The sequence below is a fragment of the Citrus clementina genome, unplaced genomic scaffold (genome assembly GCF_000493195.1).
Source record: "Citrus clementina cultivar Clemenules unplaced genomic scaffold, Citrus_clementina_v1.0 scaffold_3, whole genome shotgun sequence".
NCBI classification, from domain to species: Eukaryota; Viridiplantae; Streptophyta; class Magnoliopsida; order Sapindales; family Rutaceae; genus Citrus; species Citrus x clementina.
This window is the reverse complement of record NW_006262339.1, coordinates 10578734-10592466: the sequence shown is the minus strand read 5'-3', so window position 1 is coordinate 10592466 and position 13733 is coordinate 10578734. Positions and strand designations below refer to the sequence as shown.

The window sequence follows — 13733 nt, the reverse complement described above, 5'->3', positions numbered from 1 at the left end:
AATTTATTTAACAAATCTTTAATATATCAATATTATAGTGAAAGATATGTGTCATGTACTCATGAAGATCAAATGATTAAATTAGATTTAGTAGATAAGCATTCCTATAATCATATTAGTAATAAAGATCTTAAACAATCTCATTTAAGATTAGTTATAATACAAGTAAAAGGGTTACATAGAGAAAATTTAGGTGCAAAAACTTTGGTTTGTCTTTATGATAATCAGTTTACAAATATAAAATAAGGACTTTTAGCAAGCACAGAATTAGATCTAAACAATAAAAGAGAAATAGTATATTTTACCTAAAATTATTTAAGAAAAGCTAATACTTTTTACAAAGATGGATAAAAACTAGAGGCTATCATATGAAAAGGAATGAAGATAATTTATTTAATTTGCATTGGATTTATATGAAGACTTAATAAAAATAGCAGAACTAAATATAAGTTAGATAATAATAAGATAACAAACATTATAGGAACGCAAGAAATTAAAGTTATTCAAACAAAAAGTTTCTCAGCAGAAACTAATGCATTATGAAATTGGAAGTTATATAATTTTATAGAAAAGCCAATTTTAATACCAGAAGATAGTGTAATTTACCACGGTAATGATGGTTCCATAGATTTGAGATTTGGGAATTGTAATTACCAAGCTGGCATAACTAGCAGTTAGGATGATGATTTAGAAGAAAAAAAATTGAAATACTTTAATAGCTATAGAAGAAGAGTTCACATGAAAAAAATGAATAAAATTCTTGATTATTGATATGATGAACTAATGTTAGAAATTAGTTATGACCAGGTGGTAAAAGTTTTAGATACAGCATATAATACTCAATATATAGATAATATAATAAGAGGTAAATTAGAAGCTAGTATGATCTTTAAAACACAAGAATCCATCAAAATGGATGATGTTATGGAATAAGCTAGTAGCAGTATTACCAATCCACCCAATCATGGTAGAATAAGTTTTAACCAATCAGCTCTAAGGGATACAATATATAATTTATGAGGAAGATGTACTATAACTTATGAAAATTACAGTGGAAATAATAGGGATTATAAAACCTATGGTAAATGAAAACCTGAATGAGATTAGGATATTGCCAACAACAAGTCAATCTAGTAGCACATTAAATCTAGCACCATGGGATCCACAACTATGGCAGAAGCCATAGATAGATAGGAAATAGATGCAACCAGAGCTTGGCAAAACCGAACTTATAGTGATGATATGTGAGAATTTTTGGAAACAATAATAGGAGAAACAGTAGGAAATTGGTATAATACTTCTAAGTGTTAAGAAATAACCCTTATAAATTTAACACCTCTATACAAGATGTAGCCTTGGTGGATCCTGGCCAACTTCAATTTTCAAGTTGGAAATATCGTAGAGAATTTAATAGTGATTATGCATCAATTGCCAATAAAATTGGTAAGTCATTTGATAAAAAATTTAGGAGATAAACATTTTAGAAAGTTATTAGGAACTTGAGGAAGAGAAATTGAAATTCATTGGAAACTTAAGAACTTTAAAATAGGTTTAAGAATAAGACCAAGAATCGTATTTACTTATAGTATAATTAAAGAAAAGTGTGTACAAGATAGTATTTAGAAGACGCTCAAAAATTAGTCTTATAATTTCTAAAAAAAGGTTATTTATACTCCACAACAATATAAAGACCAGAAATACAGAAAGAAAAAGTACAAAGAATATTTTAAGCCTTATAAATATAGTAATAAGAGAAAAAGTTTTAGCAAAAAGTCAAACATATAAGAAAAAAAAAGGATAAGCCTAGCAAGAAGAAATATACTTGTTTTATTTGTGGAGATCCGAAACATCTCGCAAAAACTAGTCCCAATAAAAGAAATGAACGTTTCAAAAAACGTGTCAATCTCATTCATAACTTCGAAGATGATTTAGTAAGTATAAGTAGTGATGATAACGATGCCTATAGTATAATTAATGATTATGAAACTTTTAAATTAGAAGATTTGAGTTTATATTCTTTTCTGTAGAACCTACCAATACAATTGAAAGTTTCGTGAATATAGATCTAGAAGAACTAGACCCAAAACAATTAAACGAAAAAATAGAATGTCAACATGAATTCATAAATAGACTAGGATCTAATACTATTAGATGTAATAGATTTAATATATGTAAACTTTTTTCCAGTATAGAACTTAGATATAAGTGTAAGAATTGTGCAATAGAGTTTGTAAATTTTTTTAACTAAGAGCAGTAAAAATAGCCAGTAGAAGTACATGAATCTATGCAAACTATAGAAACCCAAAATTTAGAAATTGAAAGATTAAAATTTCAGTTAAAAAGACAAGAGTTTGAATTTAGATAGAAATTTTTTGAATTAGAACAAAACCAAATAGGCAAAAGAATAAACAAATTATTAAGGCAAACGACAAATATTTGGATGAATGTCTAGATCAACATTCTAAGACGTTTGATGATACAGCCTCTTAATCGATTCTTATCTTTTATACCTCAGACAACCTTCCTTAGTATTATTAGTAAAATTAGATATAGAAATGGTAATACATAGAATTATTAGCCATTTTCAAGGAGTAGTAAGTCTCATATAGATATCAATTTAATCCCAACAGATTGTTTGCAAACATTGTCACAACTTATATTTGTTGAACAAATGAATAAAACTATATTAAAGTACGATAAAAGTGTTAGAGATGCACAAATCAGTTTCTACAGAATACAAAATGATTTTAATGAATATTATCCCTTACCACAAGTACAAATTAGTCCAATAAATAACAAATTTAAATTTATTTTAGGATTAAATTTTATATGTAGTAGTAAAGGCAATATGTTAATCAATAGTAATTATGTTACATTTTTCAAAAGAACATGTCACCCCAATTGATTTTGTCTTTTTCATCGTCTACAAAGTCAAGATATGCAATTAGAGTTGCATGCAGAGTGTGATGGAACTAGTAGTAGTTATTTCAAGTTTCCACAAGATTTAGAAATAGAAAATCCAATTAATAGAGAAGATATAAATAGCTTCTTAGAGGATCTAGAAGGACCATAAATCAATAAATAAGTAAATTTTTGTGATTTAAATTTAGAAGATTTTTGTAATCTTAATTTTGTATTAAAAAATATAGATAAACAAACTAATAGACCTAAATTTTAAAAATATAAAGAGCAGGACTTAGAAGAAATAATTAGATTAGAAGAAACTACACAAGTTCTAGGAGAAAACCCAATTAAATATTGGGATAAGAACAAATTAAAACCCATTTAGATGTAAAAGATGTATATTTTATTATTAAAATAGCTAAAGGAGACTATAATCCATAAGACATGGAAGAATTTAGTGTTCAAATAACAGAATTGTTAAAGTTAGGAGTAATTAGGCATGGTAATAGTAGACATAGAAGTACAACATTTATGATTAGAAATCATGTAGAAATTTAAAGTGGAAAAGCACGAGTGGTCATAAACTATAAGCGTTGAAATGTTAAAAATTATAAAGATTAGTATGAAATTCTTAATAAAGATTAGTTAATAAATTGCATCCAAACAAATTGCATCTAAAATGCCAATGTGTTTAGCAAGTTTTATTGTAAGTTTGACTTTTGGCAAATTAAAATGGATGATGATTCGCCACTTCGGCCAAGGCCGAAGTGGTGGGCTGCTGCCCTCACAAGCATTGTGAGGGCAGCGGTTCTAGCCCCCACAAAAGCATTGTGGGGGCTAAATGTTCTTTATATCCTTCTCCCTTGCGAAATGCAAGTGCAGTATGGACATCCTCTCCTGTGAGGGGTTATTTGTATTGGGCATGTACTTCATAGAATTCATTGTAATAATGTAAGTCCCAATCATGTATATCTGATTGTAAATATCAGTGTAATACCTCTGCTACAATAAGTAGTTGTTGTAAATATCTGTGTAATGCAGTAATCTGATGATTAATCAGTCTCAAAAAAAAAAAGGATGATGATTCTATTCCATGGACTGTCTTCATCTGCTATGAAGGACGTTTAGAATGGATTGTTATGTTATTTGGAGTAAAAAATGTCCTTTCTATCTTTCAACATAAGATGGATCAAATATTTAGAAAATAAAGCAAATTTATTTTATTGTATGTAGATGACAATTAGTTTTTAGTCAAAATTTAGAAGATTATTATAATCACCTACTTACAGTTTTTAATGAGTTCTTCAATAATGGACCTATAATTAGCAAGAAAAAAAATAGAACTACGTAAAGAATACATAGAATTTCTAGGAATAAAAATCAAAAAAGGAATGATAAAGTTATAGGAACATATAAGCAAAAATATATTAGATTTTTCAAACAAAATAGAAGATACTAAAAAGTTACAAGCCTTTATAGAAATATTAAATTATGCTAGAATGTATATAAAAGATCTTAGTAAGCTTGTATGACATTTGTACATAAGAATAAACTAGGAGATTAAAAGTTCTTTAATTCATCTGATAGAGAATGAGTTAGAAAAATAAAAATTATAAAACTAATGAAAAGAATTACCAGAATTAGCTTTACTATTACAAAGTGAGAATAAGGTTATAGAAACATATGCTAGTGATAATAGATGGGGAGTAGTATTACTTTATGATACGAATCCCACAATGAAACTTTCAATCCTACACTTAATTTGTAGTTTCAACTTCCCAAGAAAGTTCTAAACAGATTTATGGCAAACAAAAACCTTGACCCAATGCTTAAGAAAACATGAACCAAAGGTATAGAGAAGGGTATTGACGCCACACTCAAGAAAAAGATGAGAAGGTGAGTGATAAGTCTAAATTTGGAACACCACAAGAATATAAATTCTTGATAAGTTCACTAGTTCTCAAAAGAACCAAAGAAAGAATAATCTTTCAAATTCGAAATAACATTCATCTCCTTACATACCAAGGTTGCTGAATTTAAATAGGCTAAAAGGAACCCAAGATCCTAAAAATACAAATGGAAACATTGGAACAACCCTCCAAGTAAGTTTGTCAAAAGATGTTTCAAAAGTCTTCACCAACCCACCATGATCAATGCTATCTTTGACAAACTTAATGCTAGCCTACTATAATTAATGCTATCATTGAAAAACTTAATGTTAGCCCACCATCATTGATGGTAGACTTACCTTACACATTGACAAGCTTGAAACAAAACAAACAAATAAGTTGAAAAATAAAGGATTCGTTGAAAATCCCAAGTCTGAACAAGCTGTAAAGAATTGGTCATAACTCCTTCTAGAGAACTCCAAATCCAGCTCTGTAAAATTTATTGGAAAGCTAACTTAATTATCTTTCCAACGGTATATAGCTTGCATTTTAATTCTGGCTCAATCAATACAGTTTTTATTCCGAATTTGACCTTTCTGCATTTGATACAACTTGTGTATTTGGCTGCCCAATGACTTGAATAATGCCCACAATGCCTTGTCTTCTCTTCAAGCCCAATTCATGATGTCTTGCATCTTGAATTGCATTTTCAATCCATATTTTCTCAATTAATCCATTTAAAGCAGCTTGCATCTTTTTGGCTCTTGCTCTTGTAATTGGGCCTCCATGAATGTGCAAAGGATCACTTGAAGTTTTAATGGTCCCTTGATGGTTCTCATCACTTTATAAACAAAGTAAATACGACAGTAAGAACACTGAAAACAATTGTAAAAATTCATTAGGTCTCTACAAAGAAACTAAAAATAGTTTAACCAACTTAGACTATAAAATTTTAGGAGTCGTTAATGTTATAAATAGATTTAGATTATTTCTCAATCAACCTTTTACAGTAAAGACAAATTGTGAAGCAATAATTACATGTAATAATAAAAGTAATGAGAAGAAGTTAAGCAGTAAAAGATTGTTTGTAAATGCTATAGTAGGAAATGGTTATAAAGCAAAATTCGAACACATAAAAAAAGTAGATAATAGATTAATTGATTACTTAAGTAAATAAATTTATTCTAATATACTTTATGATTTTGTAGATAGACAATAGGAAAATGACCTTTGGTCAGATTAGTCTACCAACATACCCAAAAAGTACTAATTTATCTTTCGATCCTCTACCTGATAGTTAGATGAATGAAACATTGTCTTCTAGTCAACATCTAGAATACAAAGGGTGATAGTAGAAAGATTTTAGCCATCTTAAATGCATTAACATTTTATTTTCAAAAAATTCAAAGCAAACCTTTAGATTTTTTTTTTTTTGCTTTTATGTAGTTTTTAAAGGATTTATACCATGTATACACTTGGCCTAAAGTTTTAAGAGAAATTACAAATTTTTACAAGCTTGATTATTAAGGAATTTATGATTTCAAATCAGCCCTAGGTACTGTAAAATAGTGAATTGGCCTGAACTTTTTCGTAAGTCCTTTAGCAAGAAATACAGTTAGCAATTTACTATTTTTATCACATCATACATTACCATGCATTCAAAATGCACAAGGCAGTGGAGTTACTTCATCTTCCACTAACACTTTATCTTTTTGCAATTATTGTGAAATAAGGATAAAAATTTTAATTTTTTTTTTAAATGATAGGTGCTGAGATTTGTACCGAGAAAGAGATTCTCTAAAGGATAAGCTCAAGATTTTATCAACTCTACTGATTGATAAAGATAGAAAACTTGAAGCCCACTAGTTAAAATAGATGTTGAGTTCAAAACATTGAACCCATGTGAGCTAAAAATCAAAGAAAATAGAACCTTTTTTTTTTTTATACATATTGAACTTTCAATGCTTCCCTACCATGGCCGACTATCATTAAAGAACATTTTGCCAAAATGCAAAATGATAAAATGGAGTTCATTCAAAGATTTCTTCAAGACTATGCCAAACACAGTTGTGAACCCTAGAGTTTGCACACAAACTTCCAGATTTCTTATCAAATGGGAGACTCACCTTTAGTATTACAAGAGTCAGCATTGATCTGAGATTATATAAACCAATAGAATTAAAATTTAGAGATAAATTGCTAATATTAACTCCACAGTTATTATTAGGTTTTGGTTTTCCTAATCAAGTTATTATTTAAGATCGAGACTAAACAAATGCATTTGATTGAAAGTTAGCATCAACCATGTTTCTCTTAATGGCATTAGGAAAATAGTTTGTGATGTCTTATATCCAATCAAATGCACCAGAATAGAGATTCAAGGAAATGTATACTATGAGTTTTAAGATCAACATTCTATTTTTTTCAAGCGATCTAACACCATTAGAGAACTTAATAACTTAGAAGTTCAACCATACCTTGGATCTGCACCACTAACACCTTAACCAAGTAGAATAGACATTGAGAAAACAAAATAATAGCAAGGTAATTTGGGATTAGAGAAGTCACTGATCATCTTAAGTTGATTGCTAAAGACTTTAATAAAAAAATAATTCTCGTTAGAATATACTCGAAGTCCCTTCTTTGTCTAGATTTCTACCATGAACAGTATGAGGAAGATATCATGACCTGCAAATCTCTCGTTGAAGAGAAATCAGGTGAAGAAAGAAATGATGATGGTAGAGAATTTTACGACAATCTAGGTGATGTTGGGGCTTACAACCTTGATAACATGCTAGAACCACGACTAAGCATTGGTTTACTTGCTAATTAATTACCAATTACCCTTTACTCCCTACCTTTTTTAAAGCACAACTTTAAAAAGAGGAAAAGCTGCGGTGATTATTCTGCCGATACTCTCTTTAGTCACGTGAAAATTAAAGAAGTGTTTTAATCCACACACGTTGAAAGCAGAAGATAAGAAAGCAATAAAAGATAAGAATAAGCAACTAAGAAGAGCTCTATAAATAAGAAGACTCTTCTTTTGTCTTACACAAGAAGATTCATAAGATCGACCAGATCACGAAAGATAAATATAAGAATCATCTTATTGCAAACTTCAGTCTGTTAAAGTTTTTAAGATTTGTTTAGTTTCCTTTGTATTTAGAAGTCATTTCAAAAGAGTTATTTTATTCAGCATAATGTATTATACCCAAGTTATTTGGTTCTTCTCTAATAGAGAACTCGATCTCTTGTAGACTTCTATATGTTTGTAAATGAACAAGTTGCAGATCTTTCATTATAAATCAACTATTTTTTTATTTGCTCGTAACAAATATTTTTTATCTAAAATAAAATCAAACTCTAGAGTAAAACTTAGGTTTCTAGAAAAACTCAAAGTCTTGAAGAAGGACATCTGAGTGCCCAATTTTACTCCTAAGTACCGTTTAACCAAAAGATAGGCATTTTACGAAAGAATGGAGGCTTTATATTGGGATTTCTATGCCCTTACGAAGGTCTTTTTTTCAAAATTTGAGTTTTAATCAAAAAGTTTGATTTTTTACTCTAAACATTTGGAAAACAATTTTTAGAAATCCAAAAAAAAAAAGGATACTGATTTTAGTTAGTATTTGAAATAAAACACTTTATTACCCAATCAATTTGATAGAAGTTTATAAAAGAATCTCAAAGTATCAAAAGGAGAAGAACAATTGTTTATTAGATTTTTTAATTAGAAATTTAACTTGCACGCCATTAGATAATTACACTTGTTTTACTTTACAACATTGTTCTATTGAAGCATTTAGTGATTATATTTAGAAGGTAGATAATTTAGGAAGACTAGCAGTAATAGGGAATATAGATTTTAATATTTAACTTAGAATTATTGCTAACAGGAGAATAGAAGTAGCATTTAATCAAGGATATAATATAGGAAATGGTATAGAAAACACCAATCCAAAATAATTAATACAGAAGAAGTTATTAGTAGAAGTATTACAATAGTCTATCTCTAGCATTATTTACATTCAATTGTTCGTAACTTAGTAGATAAGAGTTAGTAAAAGTATTAGATTATCTTAAAAATAAATATAGAGTAATGCATAAAGGAATCCCAATTACTAGAATTCAAATTCAAATATTTATGGGACTAGTAGGAGAAACTTTGAAGCATACGTCTTTAAGGGCAGCACAATTTTTACAATTTTTAAGAAATTTTAGTAAATCTAGCAGATAGGAATCCCAATTACTGGAATCCAAATTCAAATAATTATAGGATTAGTAGGAAAAGCTTAGAAGCATACATCTTTAAGTGCAGCACAATTTTTACAATTTTTAAGAAGTTTTAGCAAATCTAGCAGATAGGCCCTTTTTATACTTAGCTTTAGTACTAAGTTTTGTGTGAATATTACGACATTTTTTTTTGAAGTATATGTTGCGACATATGTGGGCATTTGACATGCTCACGTGTACAAATGTTTTTTAACATTGATGGAGGTGATGTGTTTTTTGGTCCTGAGCTTTTCCCTGCAAGATAAGTTTGTGAATAAGGTTCGCTAGCCCTCTAAAGACTTATATGGTATCTAGACCAGAGGGCTTTATAATGTTTGGTATCTATGTTTATAAGTCCCAATTATTGTGATGAATAATAATAATAGTAGTAGTAGTAGATTATTTAAGTAATTTCAATTACAAAAAAGGTTTTTTCCAGAAATTTTGAGGGATGCCAGAAGATAGTTGTTGGCTAAACTGAGTAGAGTTTATCAGAAGCGGCCCAAGCATTAAATGTGGTTTTGGGTTCAACGGCCCAATTTATAGCCCATTAAATGATTAACAATCTTCTTCATCATCATCCAGCAGAATCGCAATTTCAGAAAAAGATGGACGAAGCGTCGCAAAACAACTGCAATTCCGGCGAAGGAACCACTGTTTCAGGTCGAGTAAGCACGAATCCTTCTTCCAGTAACGAGACCCCTGAAAATCCTCAAGAATCCGAGTCTGATAATATAAGCAGTGACGCCTTGGCCATAGCTTTATCGTCAATGTTGACAGCCGTTATCAAGGATTTTGATTCAAAAGCTCAAGACACTCTTCAATCCCAGGACCAGCTCGTTTCCGCCATCGATCGTCTTACAGGAGGTCGTTTTATTAACCTTCGCTCTCTTACTATCATTTTAAGCATGAATTATTATTATTAGTATTATGAAAAATGATAGCAGCAGCACCCTGTGGTTTGGTGAAATTGTCATGGAGTCTTATTGATTTGAGAAAGTGTGACGTAGACCTCTTTCATGGCTTCTGACTTTAGCTACCAACTGTATTTTATTTGGACTTATTCTTTTTAACATGAATTATTATTATTATTATTTATCATTTCAATTTTTTTACAGATTGTACATGCAATGGTGTTTTTGGTGAAATGGTCATGGAGATCCTTCAGAAGTAGTCATGGAGACCCTTGACCATTTCATCAAAGCATGAGTGGTGCCTGTCCTTTTTACCTTATTATTATTGTTATTATTACTGCCATTACCATTACTATTATGTAATTTATTTTTTATGTTTGTTGTGTGTGTTGTTGACAGAGCTTGATCAACTACTGGAAGATGCACCATTGCCCTTTATTATGCAATATGCGGCAAAGATTTTGGGGGTTAGAAAGAGGGTTTCATCATTGAATTCACTTTTGAAATCCATACAACAGCGTGTTGATATCATTGATCGATTGCTGTCAGTGGGTTTGCTGCATGGTAGTATTCTGCAGAGGATTGATAATTTAATTCTCTCTTACAACGTTTTATATTTGAATTCATCGAATCTCACTGTTATCAATAAATTTAATATGTGCAGCTATTGGTAATACCAACTGGAGTGATTTTCATTTTTCCTGTTTAAGTAGATTATATATGTGAGGGGAAAAGAGTAAGAAAGATAGAGCACATGAAAACGACTATATAGCTACATAAACAAGTTTCAATACTTACTCTTGTAATTTTCAGACTAGGGAAGATATATATAGACTCGAGTCATTCTTATCCAAAGATTAACAATAATTAATCTAGTAAAATAATTAACCTTAGATTGAAAAAAATAAGTCAGGAGCTTAATGTATCAACTTAGACTTGACATTAAAATATCTTTTATCCTAGAAAATCATAAATACAGTGTTGGCCCTTTGTATAGAAGTACCCTTAACAAGTACTCTGATTGCAAATGAACTCTAGATCTTCAAACTGAACAATCCCAGCTCCTGTTTGCTCATGCTTGTATCAATAGCTCATTCTACTGAGGAATTTAGAATCCTAAGTTTTGCATACCGAATTGTTATAAGCAAGGACTAATGATGCAGGTCTTTTTTATGCATAGGTTGAATAATTATTTTGGATTAAAGAAGCGGCATTTACAGAAATGCTTCATGATTTTGGACTTTGAAATACCCTTTTTTTTGAAAAAAATAAAATAACAAATAAAAATTGTCCCTCTGTTTTATTGGGCATCCCACTGGTATATCTGATCGATTTGGGTGCCTTTTGCAGAAAAGACAGCCACAGAAAGTTGTTAACAGTTGACGAACTGAACATTGGTTTTGTATTCAAGGTATTTTCATTTCTTTTGTTCTTCTTCTCCTTTCTTTAGTTTGTGATATTTTTTAGCATCCTTGAATTCGAAGTTTGTTGTTTGGTCGCTATCACTGACAAATATATATAAGTTCTCTTGAAGAAACAGACTTTCAATGAGTTGACAAACAAGTAGAAGGACCAGAATTAGAGAACGAATCTTTCAAATCTTACGAGAATTGGAAAAATTCAGTCTGTCATAATCTTCCAAATGCCTTTGGAATAGATAACAGCATGTGTTATAATGGAATGCTATACCATTCAGAAAGATTGAAGGAGACAGATACGGAAAAAACCATGAATGGAAATTTATCCCATTTGAAATTGTGCTCTCTGAATTTCAAATAGTTATGGAGAAATTGTTTTGTTCTTTTTCCCAATTCCATATTGTTTATAGAGATGATGTTTTAGAATTCTAGCGTTTTCTTCTTGTATTTAACTGCATTTTCAATCTCTCTCAGTATTTATAAACTTTGTTAAACAAAATTGACTTCAGATATAATACCCAATATTAATTTATATCTATTAAAATCTTGATTTTTGTATCACATTAGAACATCATTGATGGATGATACCCATAGGCAGATCAATCCATTTTGCTAAAAGATTATTGAAGGGAGGGCATTCTTCTTAACAAAAAAACATTAGCAAAAAAATTTATTTATTCATCTGTGTAGGACATTGTTCTTTCTTGTTAACTCTCTTTTGCTTTGAAATTCAGGTATTGGTCCAGACAGAGGAAAGTTTGCTTTGTCAGCAAAGTTACAGTTTTTTCAAATGGTTTTTTGGTGAAATGTTTGGCAGATGAGCAGAAACAGGTTAACCATCCCAAAATACTTGTTTTTCTTCCATTTGTATCCCCTGCTTCTTCTTGAGTTGGCATTTGTACAGGTAGTAGCATGAGTTAACACGTTTCATTGCTGAAATTTTTTAGAGCCCTGTGACATTAAATCTCAATGATGAGGAACCTCATTTGTCAACCCTGTTACTCTCTTTTGTTGTTTTTGTTCTCTTCTGCAACATTAAAAGCAGCTGATTTCTCTCTTCCAACCTGAAGTACATTCTAAATCATCTGTAACTGCTATAGGATACAATAAAAGGTGAAAATTAAAGTCTGGTCGACTTTGATAAGGATGAGACACACAAATTGCCTTTTTCATAATATTTGGCTGATTTTTCTTTTAATTTGAACTTTTATTTCTTTCTGAAATTGAAATATGCGATGCGAAGTCAATATCATGAAATTTTATCGTGACAGCAATGCCAAATTTAACTTCCTATTGTAGGGCTAAAGGCATTGACCCTTCTTTGGCCGTACCAGAATTCTTGCCAGCCACCGGCAGATTTTGTTTTTTGTTTTCTTCGTTTTTAAATCTTTTTTAATCAACACTATGCAATATTCAAAAGGAGATTCAAAAAAAGTTTTTTTTTTGGGTTGAGGGGGTGTGGAAATGAAGGAATTTGGATTTTTAATTCTTGTTTATTAAATTTGATAAATTTTTAATTTTTTTTAATTCATGTTGTTCTGGGGGATTGGGGGTGTATTGATCGCATCTCTTCTTGTTCTTCATGTAGTAGCATACGAAGATCAAAATTTTCATGGACTTCTAGAGTACGATATTGTCAATTATTGTAACGCGACCTTCATAAATAGAATATTAAGACAAGATGCATGTTGTATGATTTGAGCAGTAGTGTAGCTGGGAACTAATTTGATTCCGGGCTGATCTGAAATATTTTTCTAATAAAAGATTACGCATTCATATATTCAGCTATATGTAAGTGAATTGTTAATTACTTGAATTTAAAAAAAATACATGAAGAAATATTGCTAATTCAAGATGTTTTCGATGTTTTGGTTGATTAAATGAGAAAAATCTAATTAACGAACTAAAAACTAATGATAAATTCTTTATTTATAAGATTTATAGATAATAATTAGGAACTATTAAGAGACATTGACCCATAAAAAATAAAATAAAATAAAAAACTATAAGGGGTTGGAAGAACACTAAGCCATATATATATTCCAATTCGGGAGTCCCGAATTGGAATAGTTTCTAGAACAAAGCCTAGTCCACCATGTGCAGCTCGCAAAAAAAAGAAAAAAGAAGCCACCAGCGGCCACTGGATTGAAATCCAACGGCCCCTAGTGGACTCCCGGATTAGATCATTGTCCTATGTATATATACATATATATATATATATATCACATATACTTCCTCTTGCTAAAGTCATTAGAGACCAATTAGATAGAATAGAAGCTTCTTCTTCTTCTTCTAGTAAGGTCCAAATAGCCCATAATAGTGCACAATCTAGTAAG

General features: G+C 30.2%; 1 protein-coding gene across 4 annotated transcripts; it reads left to right on the top strand.

The window, feature by feature from the left end:
- The first annotated feature begins 9501 nt into the window (after positions 1 to 9501).
- Positions 9502 to 12587, top strand: LOC18046175. 4 transcript variants are annotated; one of them, XM_024188678.1, is made up of 4 exons: positions 9502 to 9935; positions 10379 to 10543; positions 11330 to 11390; positions 12132 to 12587. In XM_024188678.1, the coding sequence occupies exons 1-3, from the start codon at positions 9620 to 9622 to the stop codon at positions 11353 to 11355; spliced, it is 507 nt and encodes a 168-aa protein (XP_024044446.1). In that variant the 5' UTR covers positions 9502 to 9619; the 3' UTR covers positions 11356 to 11390; positions 12132 to 12587. The 4 variants fall into 4 exon arrangements, with proteins under 4 accessions (XP_024044446.1, XP_024044448.1, XP_024044447.1 ...); XM_024188680.1 differs by lacking the exon at positions 12132 to 12587 and adding an exon at positions 11520 to 12117; XM_024188679.1 differs by lacking the exon at positions 12132 to 12587 and adding an exon at positions 11514 to 12117.
- The last annotated feature ends 1146 nt before the right edge of the window (positions 12588 to 13733 follow it).